The 19,346-nt window shown below is 41.7% G+C and overlaps 1 protein-coding gene across 2 annotated transcripts in view; it reads right to left on the minus strand.

The window, feature by feature from the left end:
- Positions 1-10,901: 10,901 nt before the first annotated feature.
- The window catches only part of LOC138513768 (uncharacterized), a 28,429-nt gene continuing 19,984 nt past the window's right edge, over positions 10,902-19,346 (minus strand). For both annotated transcript variants that reach the window (XM_069628859.1, XM_069628858.1), the window contains exon 3: positions 10,902-12,142. In XM_069628859.1, coding sequence (XP_069484960.1) covers positions 11,548-12,142 — 595 coding nt within the window. In that variant the 3' untranslated portion in view covers positions 10,902-11,547. The remainder of the gene's footprint in view (positions 12,143-19,346) is intronic.

The raw sequence follows: 19,346 nt of genomic DNA on the forward strand, positions 1-19,346 counted from the left end.
GCTGGAATTCATAGAATACCAGCAGTGGCCCCCCCCTTTAAAATTGAATGGCACTGTACCAGTGGTGAATACAATGGCAGCATCTATCGATTTGCTGGGTGAGGTTAATGACCAACAGTCATTGCATAATCTTGAAGTAAGCAAAATCTTTGCAGATAACAGGGACAGCTATGCAGACAAAGTCGTTAGGCAAGCAAAAGCAACCAATGTGCCACACCTACAAGGTAATATTGAAATAAAGTCCAAGGAATTAGTAGGAGAGAAAACCTCTTTACCGGGTCGTGCAGTCTCATGTATACAGGAAACAAATATGTCGGCTGCTGGCACCAATCAAACACACGGTGTGGCTCATTCTAAAGAGTGGAGGGGGATATCAATCTGCAAATTGCAGGTGCAATAGAAAAATACTTGAACACAATACATATCAATCATGCACGAGACAAATTACTCATGAATAGATCATATGTGCACGTAAAGCAGGTTCATTTGGACCCATCTTTAACTAAGTGGAATCGAACACAAGAGACAGAAAGTAAGATTAAAAATAATAGTGTTAGCCTCGAAGATAAGGTGGCCGAAAAGACTAGAAACAATGACATGCAAAAGTGGAATAGATACCATAAGTTAATTAAAACATGTCGAGCTGCCCAATTCAAGCCCTATGTGTTGAATAGATCTAGTGTCCTCACAATTTGTGAAGCTGTAGATGGTTTACATGAAATAAGTTCTCTTGATTTTGAGCAGATTGAATTTTTGAACAACACTAATTTGTCTGTGTTACGATTGTGGATGCAATCCAATCTTGTAAAGAACGCCTTATGGCAAGCTTGCATGGTGCTATTTGCGATGGGCTTTCTTTTGACACTTGATCCAACAGTATGTGACTTTGAAGAAGAACAAGGAGACCTTAAGATCGCTCCTATTGACTCCACTGAAAGGTTAAGACCCTCCTAAATGAAGTGGTTGTCACAGGGAAAAGATCAAGTTACAAAATAAGACCCAAAGCAAAGAGTGGCAGTCACGATCATAACTCCCTCAGGGGAATCACTCAAATGTGATTTCGGTTGCAAGCTAGAAGACATGCGGCACTGCACATTTATTTGGAGCCAGCGTTGAGTTTCTTAGGGTATGTGATATAGTACTGCTTCAGGAAACGTGGCTTACAGTAATGCCAATATGGGAAAACCATTCGATAGTATTACATTCAGCTAAAACTTCAATACGAGGTCGGCCCTCTGAAGGACTTTTCTCCTTATGGGATGCTCTGAACTTATATTTGTTGGTGGTTAGAGTGACATGTCCAGGAGGAACAATAGCTACTATAAATGTGTATCGTAATCCAGAAGGAATAACAGATAAAACGTTTGTCTGATTTTGAACAACTATTAAATAAGATACCCATGGCGCCAGATTTCACAAGCACGATAATAGCTGGTGATATAAATATGCATTTATTACCAGTGAATGGCCGTAATAAAACTACATCTACCAGGAAATGGTTGTCCTTAATGAAAGACAAACTATGTAATGTGTAATGGCTCTCTGCAAGGCGATATGCCCGCTCAAAACACCTGGCGAGATCTGCGAGTGCCTCAATCATTGACTATATTTTTATTGATCATAACACATTTAACAAAGCAACAACATTTTCTGTGCAAAAACAAGTGAATAGTGACCATAAATTGTTGGGGTTACATTGGTTGGAAGATCAGATCTTGAATGATAGTAATGAGTTGTCATATCAATACTCACTGACTGTAAATAACGTGCGGACTAGATTCTCATGGAATCAGGTTGCTTGAAGAGAACTTTATAATAGGTTAAAGAGATCTTACATGGAGGGATCGATATTTGCGCCTAATCACATCTGTACATGTTTCTTGCATTTGTATCAAATTCATACCAAAACAGCTGCACACACAACTTTTAAACCGAGGCATGAATTCAGCCGAGAGGTCCGCAAGATGAAAATCTGGCTTAGAACCGTGATGAGAACGATTGTAGCATCAAAAGATGTAAATAAAAAGGAGGCAATTAAAGGGTCCCAATGTAAATACAGGAATTGGTTACTTGAACATCAAGCCCAATTACTGCAGGTAGATGGCAAAATGATGTTGCACGCCATCTATAAAAAAAAAAATTAAAAAAAAGAAACAGCCCAAATATGGGCGTTAATAAATATAGCAAATCACACATCCCAAAAATCTGTCCAAATTAATGGAGTAAACGAGACACAGTGGGTGGCGTATTATTCAGAAATGTATGCCCTTCCACCTCTAAGTGGAAATGAGATGGTCACCGAACCTTCTAATTACAGTGGATTGCATATTACAGAACAGGGGATTTTGGAGTGTATTAGTAAGCAGAGTAATTCTCACGCTCCCGGCCCGGATGGCCTTAGTAATTGTAGGTTTAAAAAAAACATCCAGTCCTTGGGCAAGTATCTTGTACAAGATCTTTACAAACAAAAACTAATGCAATTCCCTCTACTTGGCGATGCTCGGTGATAGTCCCAATTCAAGAGAGGCGATCGAGCTAGCGCAGCTAATTATCAAACTATTGCGCTGCTCTACGCCCAGGGAAAATATTTTCAAGATTTATCCTTAGAGACTTCACAAGATGGTCGGTGGAACATCTGCAACGCTACCCATTCCAAACTGGATTTATTTCAGGAATGGGCACATTGTTAAATCTGTTAATGTTGACCTCAAATTTCTCACATCACGCGAATGTTAAACTGCCTCTTTATTTGGTCTTTGTAGACCTGAAAGCGGTGTTTGACTCAGTTTCGAGGCAGATACTAATGAGAAAACTGGTTGATAAAGGATGTCCAGCATATCTTGTTTATTTGATCCGAGATTTACATCATGGAAACACCATACAAGTGCGACTTAAATCAGATGGGCAATGGTCTGCTTCTATAGAAATTGCTTGGGCAGGGCTGTCCTCTTGCTGCGGCCCTTTTTAATTTCTATATTGCGGACGTGAGCGATGCATTCCAGGATATCATCACGGATGCACCCAGAATGAACAATCAAGCTTTAACATCGTTATTATATGCTGATGATCTGGCGATGATCTCCAAGACACCCAAGGGTCTGCAAAGGTTATTAAATGCCCTTGACATGTTCAAGCAAATCTTCTCACCATAAATCTACAGAAAACTAAAGTTATGAAGTGTAATATACCAATTAAACATAGGAAGAAAAAGCTAACGTGGTACCCTAGGAGGTGTCGCCTTCGAATGTGTCCAACATTACACATATTTAGGCATGGTAATATCTAGTCAGGGGGACGTAAAGACCTATACAAAGATACTAAACACTAAGGTAATAACTTTAATATCTCAAGTAAAAATGATTCAAGCCAAATTTGGTAAATTCACACTTATACCAATGATTGTATATTATCTACAGAAGGTTATTCCTATTCTTCTGTACGCCTCTGAGACCAAACCAGTTCTACCTGAAAGTCAATGGACCAAAATGGAAGGGAAATATTGGCGTAGTCTATTACGTCTACCGCAATGTGTTCCTTTTTGTGTGGATTCTTAATGATTTGGGGCTGATATCGCTATACGCAGGATATCAATGGCAAGTTATTGCCCTGTTCATTCTACGGTTCTGAGTATGTTGGCTAGAAATGTCTTTTCTTCCAAGGATACATTTATGTCGCAATGGCGCAATTTGGTAGTGCAGGCATAGGCCTCAGTAGATGTTTTATTATTAACACTGATACAAAATCCAATGCAAGTAAAGACTAAACTTTTTTCATACAGATTGGATTAAAAAAAGAACCAAATGCGAAATATATCATGATTTCAAAGAAAACTTTATTTGGAAGAGATACAGCAATCCTGAAAAATATTTAGTGCAGTATCCATCAGTGGCACATAGATGTGATTGTATCCACTTGCGCTTTAATCTTTGGTATACCAAGGAAGTTCAAGCAATACAAGATAAAAACAGCTGAAAGTATGTGTCACTTTTGCAACCTAGCGGGACAAAAAGAAACATTACGACAGATCATGGTTGAGTGCCAAGTACTGGTTGCTTTAAGAATTAAACATTTTAAGAAAGCATTGAATGATTATCGTGAGGTTACACCTGACGATTTAGGCGAATGATTCATGCAGGATTCTTAACTCATGTTCGAATCAGAGCTATCGATTTCCTGAAAGAATTGAAAATTAATGAGGTTTGAAGCGGCAAGTACTGTTTAGCTAGATTTTATGTTAAGAAACTAGTGAAATTAATCAGGTTTAAGAAATATTGAAGAGGAATAGATTCCACTTATTATGTTGCATCCTTTATTAAGTGTATATCTTTTGCTCTGTTTTATATTGGTATAGAGTTTGAATCAATAGTTTTTTCTTGAACTTTTGATTGTTTTTTATTGATGAAGTGATTATGTTGTATATTTTATATTTCTTTTTTTTAAGTTTCATTTTGTAAGGTTGACTTAGTTCAGCTAGATCAATAAAAAATAAAAAAAAAATGGAATGAGCATGTGAGAATCAGGCATGCCCTGCAATCTTTTGGCGAAACGTGCATCCCTTCACTAACAGGATTAAAGGTTTTGTGAAGGAGGTGGGAAAAAAATCCAGAAGAAGAGTTTTCCTACACCGTTTTGATTGAAGCAACAAAATGGGAACATAACTCAGCTTTTTAGGGGATGTCTAAAATGAAGATAATATTTCCCAGAACTGCATAACTTAAAATGGATGCGTATGGACGATAACAATTGAGATAACACCCAGTAATGGTATACTCGTAATGATCCAGAATCGTTTTTTACAGAAATAAGGACGTGCTGCTTTTTTATGCCCACAGATTCCAACAGAAAAGGAAACCGAACAAGTCCTAGAGATGGCCTGCAAACAAAAAGATGTTCATGAATTGATGTAAAACATAACATAAGAATGTAACAAACATTCTGATTGGCCCTCACCGGGCCTTTACCCGACCGGGAATCCCTCGGCTGGGATTCCTCGTCTTTGTTCCCGGCGGAGGTGTGGCATCCCCTCAGCCAATGAGGCGGCTCGAAACGGGGAAATCCCCGCTCCGGACCTCCACAGGACGGGATGCTGCCATCCTCCCCCACCAGGGATTCAGGTACGTTTTTTCTTTCTCCCCCCAATCCCCTGCAAACAATCTCCTCCCTGTCCTCCCAACCCCACTTACCTTCTTATTTCTCCTTTTTCGGGAGCAAACACGCTGGACACTTCTGTTCCCAGCACGTCCGCTCCCGATGGCCACCATAGAAAGGGAAAACGGATTCGCCAGCAGCCATTTTTTTGACATTTCAATTTTTATTTTCTGTTCCGAAAGCTGCAGCATTTCAGAACAGTAAAAATCCTGTTAGTAACCCGGTCTTGCGGGCCGGGGTACTAATAGCAATAAGCCCCTTGCCGCGGGGGCATAATTGAGTCAGGTAATGCCCCGGGGCCTTCGTTAAGGGCCTCGCTTCACTCAGGCCTATAATTATGGGCCCCGGGGCATTACTCAGTAATGCCCCTCCGGCTCGGGGCTTATTGCTTAAGTAAAATTAGTCCACCCCGTGAACACAGATAAGAGATTCCCAGCTAGGTTCACAACAAACATACTCAATTTCTTTCTGAGAGATAGCTTGAATTTACGGGATGGCTTGAATTTACAGGATGGAGGACTTTATTGTAAGGAGACTGGTGACTTGGACAAATGTTTTTCAACTGGCCTATGTCCCAAATGTCTCCACCACCGATCCTGTATACGAAGCTTAAGTGGCTGTAATATCAGAAAATAGAGCATTTATCTTCCGTCTTTCTGCATATAGCCTTCCCAAAGGTGATTGTGCATGTTCACCCTTTTCATATCTTAAAACGCAAACACTTAACAAATAAGCCCGAAAATAAATTGTGGGGATGTTATCACATTAAGGTCTTTCCCTTAGCAGAATAAAGTTACTTGGAGAATATGTTTTCAATGCTTTATTTACATATTCAGTTAACTAAACATATGGTAAGCATTATGTAAACAAGCTATCATTAGAACTAAAATCATAGAATAAAGATACGCAGCGTGAACTCTGCATACATGATACCCATATATTGCATATTTATTATTTTTTAAACTAACAAATGCTATGAGGTGTTTGCCTTCATAAATCATAATTTACTTACAAAGAATATCAGTTAATCGGTACGAAGTGTCCACCAACAGTACTGTTTTACCATATACAAGGCCATGCCCAAATCTAGCACAAACCTGATGTAAATCACTCTGCTGCTCTTGAGTTAGGTTTGCGCTATAACCAATAAAATAAAAATAGCATGTAGAATCTCCCAATAAAGAATCCCTTTGCAGACTATGCCCTCCTGGTTCCTGCTTGACTGCCGTCAAGGTGATTTGTGTGCACACATTGCAAAGCATGTGTATATAAAAGCACTGAGATTTCAAAATGGTTTAATGGGACATCGCAATTTTAGAACGTGAGTCAAACCAATGGAATCCTGCGTGCTCTATCATTCAGATTGTGAGGTGTACAGGATGTTCAATTATTCAATACAGTGTAACGATTTTACAATGTACAATGGGTTCTGATTTCTTGATGGCTAAGAGCGTCATCCTCTTCGTTTGTGACCCTCTGAGAAAACTCTCAGCTTGCTTTGAGGGCCCATTCTTGAATGCTTTTAGCATGAAGGGTCCGCAAGCCCCATGTTCTGTTTTTCTAATAGCAACTGTTAGATGAATTTAGAGCATGAAACTTCCTCTTCTTGATGATGGGGGTAAAGGCTCATGAATCTAGTGAATTAACATGATCTGACTGTCTATGCAGGATGGAAACGCTTAAAACATTTGGGTTTATTTTGAGCTGCCTTGAGGTTTATTTTGAGCTGCCTCTAGGCAGAGAAAATGGCGTTACCTCCAAGAGAGAAGACTTGCAAAGTGGCATCTCCTTGTAATATTTAAAATACAATTTTGTATAAAGTACATACATTTGAATTACTAAATTCTCATAATAAACATTTATGACAAGCATAATATTCAATGAATATCCAAATGCAATTTACAGTATAAAATACTGACTTTTAATGCAGTTAAAACTTTACTAGCTGGGACTCATTCAATATCATACAGGGACTCATTCAATATCATACATCTTATAACCTAGATCCGAGTCCCAATTGCTCCTACCGTGCTTAGATGCCAGGTTGAATCCAGAAGGGGTGTGAAGTTTATAAAGCACGGAGGCTGAAAGCGACATACTTCTAGACAAACGCAAGACCATGGGCAACCCATGTACCCTAGCGTTAGTGGGAAAAAATCCCTCAAAGCATGAGAATAGTGACTTTCAGATTGTCTCTGCTTATATTATAAATGAATGCAAAAACTCAAAATCAAGCATAAATTCACCATCATAAACCTGAGAATTTCCAAATGCTAGCTTTTTGCCAAGTAATGCAGAAAAGAGTGTGATTGTCAATATGCACAGATGGGTTCTTCCAAAGACAGGAATCTCCACCTTGAATCTCTTATAACATGTCTTACAGGTGGAAGAGTCAAGATAATCAAAAGCCTTTTTTTCCATGTAAAGCAGACTAGCAATCTGAGTCAGGGAAACCAATCCTCTTTGAATGAGAACCCAATTCGGACAATCAAAATGATCCGGCTTTAGCCAGAAGTGTAAAGTACGCAGCATGAAGCAAGTATGGTACTGCCTTTTTCTAGGGTAACCGAAACCACCCAGGCGCATCCGGTTACTGAAGAATTTCCATCAGAATATTTGACCTAACACCGTCACCCCACAAAAACCTCTGAAATGACCTATGCATCTCTAAAACTAGATACATCCAACAAGTTAGGGAGCAGTGTCATTTTAATCACACTAATTTAACCCCAGAAAGTTAAAATCAACTTTTCTAATTTTTGACACATGCCATTTATTTCCGCTTATTTGAGCCTAATGTTATGCACAAGAAGTAAATCATTAACCCTAGAAATCTGAATACCCAGATACCGAAAACTACCAGCGGCGCACACATTGCGCTCCACATCAAACAAACCCCTATGACACGAGAATGAATGCAGGTTTAAAATCGACTTGGTTCTGTGGTCCTTTAAGTTGTCCTAGGATAACAGCTGCTGGAATTGTAAGACAGGTGTGGGCGCTACCTTACACATGTTCTGGCAATGCCAGAAGATTCATTCATTCTGGTACAAAGTGTTTAAGAGTATAGATCTTATATTGGGTCTCTCCCTCCCTCTTACACCGCCGATTTGTGCGTTGGGTCTGTTCCCTCCTACTAATAAACTCTTTTGGGTGTACAAAGCACTCTTGATAGCAAAAAAAAAAAAAAATGAATTTTGGAAGTGGGACATGCAACCTCAAGCAACAGCAGGACAGGTATGCTGATATTTGGGGCACTTCTAATGGTTCATATGTTTAACATGTTCACCCCTCCTTCCGCCCTTTCCTTTACCCCCCCCCGCCCAGCTTATCTGATATGTTGATTTGATGTCACTTTATGCTTCCGTGTTCTCATTTTATTAATGTCTGTATTGTTTTACCAGGTTTCATTTTGATGAAAAACCAATAAAGTATATTAAAAAAACAAAAATCATTAGCGCTTAGAATCCAGCCAAGCCATCTAAAATCTCTAGACATTAGGGTTTACCTACATATTAATTTTCAAAATACATAATGCATTTTATGTGATATGACTTGTGCCAATTTGTGTAACGCGATTAAATGTTCAAGGAATTCAGAAGTTATCAAAATGTGTCATTCACATCTTAAGCATGTGTAGAAGACATGTAAGAAATCACAAGTGCTATGACCTATTCTTTCCAAAATGAGAAAAAAAAAGACAAAATAAATAATAAAAAAAAGAAAATCGCCAGCCTTTAGCACTAGGAAAGAAAATGCTAAAATGTTTAGGGTGGAGGTAATCTTAGGGTGATATGGTGGTGACTAGTCTCTTTTGGGAGTCAAACTTGTCAAGGCGCAAGCTGATGGTCGATATGAAATAGTTCACAAAAGGGTGTGGCTTTAAAGTTATTAGGCATAGTGTAGTCTGATAAACCTATACCTCACATGGAGTTCTGTTCCAGATGTACACTTCTCCTGTGTGGATGATAAATTATTGTTCTTTTTGAAAGTAAATAAAGCAGACTTTGTTTAGTCTTAAAACAAACAAAAAAAACAAAAAAATTAAAAAAAAAGAGTAGGATGGGGCAATGTGGCAGTGGGAAGGATGACAACAGGTGGGAAGCCACCTATTGCCAGGGCGCAACACTTGCACACGCCACTAGCCATTGGCTAGTGATAACTGACTCTTTACGAGTCAGAAATTGTATGCTGTCCTTTACTGCACGTGCACAATCTGAATGCCGTAAGGCCTTTAAGGATTGCTACTGTTCTCCTACATCCCCCGGCACCTTGCTGCGCCTCGAAACACTTGTGCATAGGTGCATTACAAATTAACAAATAAAATGTATAGCATTGAGGTAGTGAGTGACTTTTTATGGCCGTCTAGTAGCTTGCGACTACTTGGTCTTTTTACCCCTGTATTGACCATATCAGGTTAGCAAACTGGCCCTAAGAGTGCAAGGACCAACTTTGAGTAAAAGGAACAGAAGGTAGATTCTAGTAAATAGCGGAGGTTCAAAGGTTTGTCCATGGAAGGGACTGTGGGAGGCAAGTGACAGCGCTCAAACTCAAATGGTCAGTTGATCAGGAATCCTAGAGTCAAAATCCATATTAAAGGCAATTATGAATTCTACTTAGGATCTAAGACTTGCCAGAAGAGGTTGTGGGACTCGAAAGGATTTAAGACCAGAAGCAATACCTTTCATCCAGTAATAATTAGGGTTTACACATTAAGCAACTTGATTTAATTAGAATCTTGTACATGGCTTTCAGAGGCTTGTAGATGAAGGATTATAAAATACACCTTCAAACTTTTTATTTCAACACATTGAGGTGTAGATGGCACAATTATTGAAATAAACATTCCCCAAGCAAGCTGGGTCGGGCTGCCAATGTTAAGAGAAACTTTTTCAGGTATTTTTTATTTATCTAAATGAAACAGAATTTCCATTACCTGTTTTAGGATCAAACCCCCAATATCCATTAAAAAAAAAAGGTCTCCATCTAGAGATCTTCACAGTAAGAATACTATATTTAGCTTGAAACATTTTGTTAGGCCCACTTGCTCCAACTTTAACATATTTCTGAAAAAAAGCAGAAAGGTATTGTCTCGGGAGGATAGCTCAGGGGCAGCACGCTCGTCGACGCGGAGCAACACAAGTTCGATCCCCGGGTCCGCGCTAGAAACCTCTGGGTATTAAGCGCGTTATAAATAACCCATTACAATATGGTGTTAAGTCCGAATAAATGAAAGAAAATAAATGACGCTCCCCAGTGTGTGGACCAGATTTGCATCACGCATAACACCACTAAAATACGTAGAAAATAACCCAGAAAAAAGAAGGTTAAAAAGGAGCATGTGATATGTGGCATGGAGTTAAGAAAAAACACACAACAAGCAATCCTCAACATAACAAATCACCCGGAATGCTCATTTTCAGGGAGTTTGATATTTTAACTCAACCTCCCCCCCCACAAGTCGAAAAAATGTCAAGCATTAAATATTTCTTCATTTCTTTCCATACTCCTCTTATGTACTGTTCATTTATTCAAATTATCACTGGGTCATCCCTGTCCAGTGAGCCGAGCAAACATACTGGGCGTCTTCTGTTGCAGATGGTAACTAGAGTACAATCATTCACCATTTTGCTGGTAGCATAAAAGAAAGACAATACAGGCAAAGGAAAACCAATTAAAACAGAGTTCATTAGAAGAAAATGATGAGATTGATCGATCAGTGTACCTTACATGGAAATAAAGGCAGAAAGCAATTAGAAGGAAAATAAAAGTGTTTAATTACTTCCATGTGCCATCTTTTACAGTGCAGGCATAGTCCCCCACACCCAGCAGTGTATGGGAAGACATAAGTTACCCAAGATCCATTTCACATGACACGAGCAACATTTCAATTTTAATGGCCTTGGCAAGGAGCGGAGGACGAATCACATTCTTGCAGTCCTGTATGCCCTAAACCAGGGCGCAAATTTTGCACTCGCCATTCTAGCCATTGGCTAGTGACAATTGACTCTTAGTGAGCAAGAAATGGTGTGCTGTTTGTAAGTATAGAATTGAGGTGGCAAGTAACTTTTAGAATGGCTGGTTAGTAACTTGAAATTTTGCACCCTGCCTATAGTCCTAATCAAGAGTGCAATAGCCTTCGGGTAAATTCAGTGAATCAATAAAATTGTCTGAATTACACAGCATCCATGTCAGAATAAGCCTCAAGACTCAACAAGAAAGTTGCAGTTCTTTCAAAGGATTTCCATGTCTGCAATATTGGACAGAGGAATTCATTATCCCAGGTACACAGGGTGGAGCTTCGCTGGCACACATCTTCCTGTGCTTCTAGAGAGACAAAATACATATCTGTGCTCTTAAATAGTTAAACTGTTTGTATTTAGTCTACTGCACCAACACTCATAAAACCCACGGCCTCTCCTTGCTTAACTGAGCTTTATAATCCTTCATGGAGCGTTTTGGCGGTATTAAAGTCTGGCTCAGGCCCGCTTTTCTCTTCCCCTGCACAGGCTGCACCATCCCAAATGTGGCCTCTTCCTCCCCACCAGCCCATTCCTGTGTTGATAAAAGCATTGCATTATCCCCTGTGTGGCTTCCAGAGATTCCAGCATTTGACCCTACCTCTAGATCACTGTCATGGGCAAATTTACAGCTTCTGCCAAAACGGCATCGTCCATCTTTCCGGTATGCCAAACAGATTTTCCGTCCACCAATTTCCACTGGTTGCTCCCGCACGGTCAGCTGTACATGCTTTTGCAAAAGGCTGAGTTGTGTCTTCTGTTCTTCCCGAAAGGGGTTGGCAAAGATACCCAACTGACCCTGCGAATGCCCCGACTCTTTAGTTGGACCGAGTTTGGGGGATGGTAGGCGCGTTTCTGATAGAAAGTCCACAGGTGGTGGCAATGAAATCTCAACCGAACGGGCAATGTCAATAGGGGTACACGAGTCTTCATCGCTGCTGATATCGCCCCCCTCAAAATAATTAATTGTTGTTCTGTGGGACGAGAGAGAAAAAAATGATTCAGAATTTGGGAAGAAAATTGAAAAACAAATCTCTGCCGTTAAGTCAAAAATGTTCTTCAACAAAATACTCAGTTTAGTGCATAACATTTTGTTTAGTTTCTATGCATTCTCCATACACACACACACACACAAATATATGTAGGTACAATGATTCAGTGAAAATGGCAAAAACAATGAAATTGATTCATAATAATGAACCCTTTTTTAACTTCATATTTCATGTTTTTAATATTTGGTTTAAAAACATACGGTTTGGTAAAATCCATGGCATAGAATTCAGGACGTAGTCGACATAAAACAGGTACTATAGCAATGCGCAAGACTTTCATTATAGAACGCTCCAAAGTTGGTTAATGTATAAACGTCTCTTTGGTACTGTCTAACTGTAAAGACTGGAGGGGGGTGTCTGTACTCCTGCTCTCTGTACGGCAGAGGAGAGGCACAGAGGACCCCAGGCAACATTCTCTATTCGTTAGCTATGGTCGAGCAATCAAGTCCTAGCTTCTCAGGAGGTGATGCAGGCTGGTTCTTAAGTACAGTGTAGTCCCCAAGCACCCACAAAGGAATGTCCACACATAGTCTGTATATAAGGTTCTAAGTTATATACACAATAACTCACTTTGTGCTCAGTTAATCTACAGTGGAAAATATATACAGTTCTAAGTGGTACCACAATTATTATCAGATTTCATTAAAGTGCATCAACTGTACTCTGGCCAAATGTCACACAAATCAATTAATGAAGGTAACCAACAATAGACATAGGAGGAAAGCAGTTGGTTAGAACAATTGGCAGAATACTGGCCCCTACCACTAGACACAGCTCTGTGTGGAGATCCCCCCCCCCACCTGGGCAACCTGTAAAATAAAGATATACTACAAGCCTGGTCCATATATTGTTCAATGAGACTTATTCCCTTCTAAAATGTCTCTACCACTCCAATGTACCTGGAATAGCAGAGTTCCTCGAGGAGGCATCAAGGGATCCTTTAAAGCAGGAGCCACGGATCGTTGATGGGCCTCGAAGAAAGTGAACTCGGCATCGAGAATCCTCGATGGAAGTTCGGTGGGGTCGAGGCAGCAGCTTCGGTCCTGGCGGTGCTCATCGATGACTCGGACATCCTGCAAGGAAGAGGCGTGCGGGGCACCTCGATGTCGATAGTTCAGGACTGCAAGGAATTGGTGAAGAACTGTGGCCCAGCAAGGGCGTCGAGTCGTCCGGCGTCTCTACGGTCTTTGGGTGGCGGGAAACCCACCAGCGGATGCTCCTCGGCGCATCGACGGCCTGGCCTTATACAGTGGGATAAGGCTGTCGGCAGTGCGGACGAGCACGTTTGGGAATCATAGGTCTTAATCAATGGAGCGTGCGGCTCCGGTCGTTGATGGCACGGTGTCAAGCGGTCCCCGCTTCTGGGCAACACTGCTTCGACGGGCCTCTAGCGGTTATAGCAAACCTGCGAACCCTGGTCGACGAAGGTGGACGGAATGTACAGTGCTCATCTTCGTTCTCCTCGGCAGCCTGTCGAGGGTCTGACTTACAGGGAGCTTTGGGAAGAGGGTGCCTAACCAGGTCTTCTCTTGGATCAGTCTCGACATCACGGCGGCTTTCAGATTTAACAGCAGTCAACCACCTTCTTCAGGCTCGGCTTCGAGATCAAGCATCAGTTCGACTTCAGCTTTTGAACGATTTCTAGCAGTGAGAGGCCCCCAGTTATACTGTTGATCTCCCATTCATTCTGCTGGGTCACATTCAGGCAACCAATCACTCAGAAGGGCATTCAGCAGTCAGTCAGCCAATCAGGCATACAGTGCATTCAGGCCGTTCTCCTCCCTCTCGGACACTCACAACAAGAATGTGTATTGGGACAAGTACCCAGCCATTCAACACTACACACTGCATTCATACCAGTTTCGGGCAGGGCTTTCTCAGTCATTATATTTCATACTAGAAACCAGACATCTACAACAAGAAGTGCATATTGGTCACACACTCCATTCACCCAGGTCCCACCCACAGGGTGTACCCACAACATACATCACTGGGAAGACTCCAGCCAGTCTGGCCTGGGCTTCACTACAATACCATATATGGAACGTCCACCCAACAGCCAGTCAGGGGGAAGGGACAGAGTCAGGGCTTCCCAGGTCTTTGGGAAAACAAGTTAACAGGCAATAGAAAGCAAACGGCCACAGGGGCCATCTTGTTTTATATCAGAATCAACTGATTCCAATGGCAGGGCCTGGGTATCCCAAAATGGAGGATACTCAGAGCACCTGTAAAATTCAGCATGGAGCTGCCACCAGCCCATACCCTGCACTGTGGGCCACACACACAGGTGCCCAAAAACATACACTAGGGGCACAGGGTTGTACCCCCAAGAGCTGCATTGCCAGGAGTCCAACATGGGCCCCTGGGCAGAAAACACATACAGAACACAAATGAAAAAGGGCTGCAGGACAAGGACAGGGAGGCCCTGTCCCTCCAATGCATTCCCAGCATCACACTAACAGACTGACTTTTGGCTTACAGGAGATTTTTCCATCTCATTACTACTGATCACATACTTGTGCACTGAAGGGAGAAATCTGAACTAAGGAGATTACGTTTCTGTTTGCGACAATGTATTTTAGCAGCCATCTTAGTTAAATGGGTGCCATTTTAATTTTTATCTAGTGCCTGTACCAAAGCGGACATCCATTTTGTGTAGAGGATCAGGTTTATGTTTGTGGGTTGTGGAAGGGTGACATAAGGTCTAGGTTTTATGTACTCACCTGCGTTTGGTTTAGTTACTAATTCAAGGCAAGTCCTTCCTGACAAGAACATATAAACGGATAAGTGTACTTACAATTGTTCTGTTAGTCTTCAGTGATCATAAACCATTGTAAAGTAGGTTCCGTCTATGTGCACTCCTATGTAATGAATTAATAACGAGCATCCTTTTTTCTGTATACAAGCGCTGCTGCCTTGGACTACCTGGAGTCATGTGTGTTAACCACAAGCTTAAGCAAATCTTCTGGCCAATTTGCAATAAAAGGGAACTTCCTTTGAACATGGGCCATGGGCCTGCGTCTCACTTTATTGTGTTTTTCTTCAATATTCTAGTACAAATTTGGCAAGCCCGGTAGGAGGCCAGGAGTCCTGCATCTTCCAGTGGCAATCTTCGCTTCCCGGATACCCACCACCGGTGTTCAGTCCTCAAAGTTCTGGTGTGCATGAAATGAAAGGTAAGTCAGACACCAAGCTTTTCCTTAAAGTCTTGGAACTCTGAGTGGTTGGAGACCGGCAGTGGGACAAAGGGTGTGTGGAGCACAGGAGGAGGTGGAAACCTGGGTGTTGATATAGTTGGAGGGAGAGAGAACGTGTTTCAAAGGGAATGAAAGTGATCCACGCAGCAAGTATTGCGCGAGTGAGGAGATTTGAAATACAGGACCCATCAAAGCACTCCTGTGCTTAGGTGAAGATAAGGGAGCCACCAATCGCCTTTTGCTCAGGCCAAGAAGAAGAGAGCTGCAGGAACTTTTTCTCCTGCAAAGTATGGGTGAAGTAATTGAATGGTACCATTAGAAACGATGTGTGAAATTCACGTGACAAAAGTAAAATATGAAAATATAGTGCAGAATGGGTGCACTGTGTCTTTGCCAAAAATTGGGTTTTCTGTCCCAGGGTACTGGAACACCTGTACACTATAGAACAGGCAACCATGCAGGGGAAGAAAAGGAAAAAAAGATTGCACATTTTAAAAGTAAGGCATGAACATGGGGATGATACACTATGTCATGCACAAAACCCTGAAATATAGTATCATAGAATCCACTGCCCGCCTCCATATGACATAGGGCACCATAAATCTTTAGGCACCATGTATCCTGCTACTGAAAAAGCAGCTACAGGATATAAAATACCACCAATTAGGGAACCAAAATAGAAGATAAAGGGTAAATCACAAAGTATTGAAACTTTGTTCTTGAACCTACATGTTTAGATAGACACATTAAGAATCAGAGGGAAAAGGAGAAAAGTCTAAAACTAGGTGTAAAACAAAGCATACACAGGGAAGAATGCATGCAGGATATGATGCTTCATTAATGGAGTCAGGTAGTGGGAAAGAGAAGGCTGTTTTAGAGCCCCTGGGTAGAGTAGACAGAAATTGTTTAGAATGCAACAGACAGCTGCTAAACTAAAGGAAGAATAGAAAGAAAAAGAACTGAAGAGTCACATGGAGGAGAGTCGTATTCTTATGCGACAAGTGGAGGAATTCGAGCATATTGGAGGATAAAAAGGAGGGTCTGAATAGGCACGATATTCAGCTCTCATTAATATGGAGACAAGAGGGAAAAGCTTCAAAGAGTTGGTGGGGGCCTTATGGAAAATGGCCAATGCAGATATGGAAATTGAAGAAAATGAATACGAGGGTTCTGAGTATGTTGATAAAGAAGGAGATAAGGGGGAATCAGAGAAGGAAAACGAGGCCACTGCTGAATGTACTAGAAGTAAAGAAAAAGGACAGTGAGGACGATGGAAAGAAGGGAGACGGGATGGCATCACAATTTATACAGGAGGTAGTGAAGACAGCAAGAGAATGAAGAGGGAGTGAGAAGTGAAGATGTTCCTCTGCAGAGAATCTTACACTGGTACAGCGGTTAGAATAGATTGAATGGGATTCTATGGACGAGCATTTTGCTGTATCCTAGCAAAATGGACAGAGGAACTAAAACATACATTTATATTGTGGCCCAGGAGGGGGAAATTTCAAAAAAGATACATAGACATGGCTATATTATGTACCCGGAGGGTCAGGGGGATCCTGCATGGGATTATGGGTACATGAGAGCAGTCTTAGCAGTGTGGGAAACGTATGTAAGAAAGGAAGTTAGAGAAGAGATTGTATCAGCTGCAATGCAGTTTCCACTTGTTCAGCAACCAGAAAACAAATTGAAGTATGTTTCATTGCCACAAATGGACAGGAAGAATTTGAGGAAAGGTTTACCGCCATTATCAGAAGGGGCAGGTAAATGGATCAATTCGAGAAACAAACAGCGAGTGTATCCCTAGCATTGGGGCACATTAAGATTTTACTTTCAGTACTAGTTGGGGAGAAAAATCAGTAAATGGAACAATTGGGATTACATATGGCTACAGATGACACATATGATGGGACAATATGTAACCAGTTCCACACTTTGATCTGGGCGGCGCCTCCTTCACTGGGACTCTTCAGAATCCTGAGAGTCAAGACAGCCAGGATCCCCCGTTTTCATTGCATTGAACAGGTTGCGCTGCTTCAAAACCGTGGTTACTGCTTCTTGAACCACAGGACCTGCCTGAGCTGCCTTTGGCACTGAACCCAACTCTTTGAACCACCTTGCTTGCATCTCAAACCAGCTCGAAACTGTATCACGCATCACTGAGCCCATCACCTGCTCAGCTCAAATCAACTGTTTATTGCCAGACCTCGACTTAAACCATGGGAGCGTCACCCGCTGAGCCTACCCAGAGATTACAAATGACTCGACCCGACATCAAACGGACACATTGTTGAACTGCACAGGGAAGTACCAGGATCACCGCTTCGAACATCCGCTTCCCTGGTTCGACTCTAGGGTCAATGACGGTTCAAAGCAGTGATCCTGATGCTCCGTGTGCAGTTCGATGAAGTCGCAGTTCGACATTCATTTGTAACCTGTAGGTAGGGTCAGCGAGTGATGCTTGGGATGGCATCACTTAACTCTACCCAGAGATTACAACCCGACTCAAACCGGCTTGAACCATGAAGCAAGCATATTGAAAGCTCCAACCTGTATCAATCAAATGCCTCAGTTGAACCACTCAGAGCAGCCAGATTCACCCAAGCTCGATGCCAGCTCGCTGAACACAAACTGGTTGCCTCAAACTGCTTGCACAACAGCTCAAGTCTGGTTCAACTCTGTCGAACCACAACCAGGTATTATTGACTGCTAATTGCCCCTTTAGTTATGTCACATTGATCCCCTTTTCACCCAAGAATATATCATTAACATTGTGGCTTTTACTTGCCTTTTCGCCCCAGTGCTGCATCTTGCAATCTTTGCTTATTCTGCATTCTTTCCTCTGGGGTTGGTTTGTGTAGCATTCAACATTTAGCTCCTGTTGCACACGGTGTGTGTGATGAAAGTCTATATATTTGTATAGAACCTTGATTGGATAGACCTTTATTTTGGACCGTCATGCTTCACTGTTTGGCTCGCTACATCATCACATTCACAACTATTGAAAGTATAGCCTTCCCTCTGCCCACGTTACCACAAAAGGCGATGGAGGCATCTCTCTTAACTGTTCCTGTTTTACCTTTACGATTGTGTTGATTCTGAGTTTGTCGAAGTGTGAGGGTTGAGTAAGCGCTTTCGCATCTATTCACCTTTGAACATCTGCAGGGCAGAATTCAATTAATCACAGGGAGGATCGACTAGGTGGTTTAGCCACTACTCATCCTTGTACTCCTCGGGGCAGAAGTAATTTCTTACCACCATCTGGGTGGGGGGGGTGGAGTTCCCTCAGGTAGAAAATGGTGTGTAGTGGCTGAAGTGTTAGTGGTACCCAGAAGGGAAGAAGCAAACGTACCCCCGCAAATCTACCATGAGAGGGTTCCTTGAATACTTCTACAATGAGGTACAGAACATCATGTGAGGGAGGCAAGCTAAGGTATTTACTTACTCCATTATAGCCAGTGGAGACATTCTATCACTTGTGTAGGTGTAGTCGATGTTATAAAGCCAAAATTGAAACTAATGGGCTCAACCATACCTCTGAACAGGTTGAGGAGAGTGCATTTGTTTTCAGACAGTGATGCCACTGAAGTCTGAGATGAACAATGTTTTGCAGACTTATCACAATTTGCTGGTAGGATGATCACACTTATTGCGAGGCATTCGGCCTATGTGGAGGTTGAAAATTCAGTCCGACAGCTGACCACCACAAAAGTCTACATAGTGTGCTCCCACGAAATGGAACTTCAATTAACGGCATCCAAGCGTGTTGAGAGCATGCAGCCTTTTCTGTAGTAACTACTTGTCGACATTGCCTTCAAACTTAGTCATTAACCAGGCCACACTGATCCTGGGGCTGAAACCTAGCACCTAGATTACCTCCATGTTTAAAACGATCCACTGGCTGCCTACTGAAGCCTTCATAACCTCAA

Source organism: Ambystoma mexicanum, chromosome 12 (assembly GCF_040938575.1).
Source record: "Ambystoma mexicanum isolate Mex_15411 chromosome 12, UKY_AmexF1_1, whole genome shotgun sequence".
NCBI lineage: Eukaryota > Metazoa > Chordata > Amphibia > Caudata > Ambystomatidae > Ambystoma > Ambystoma mexicanum.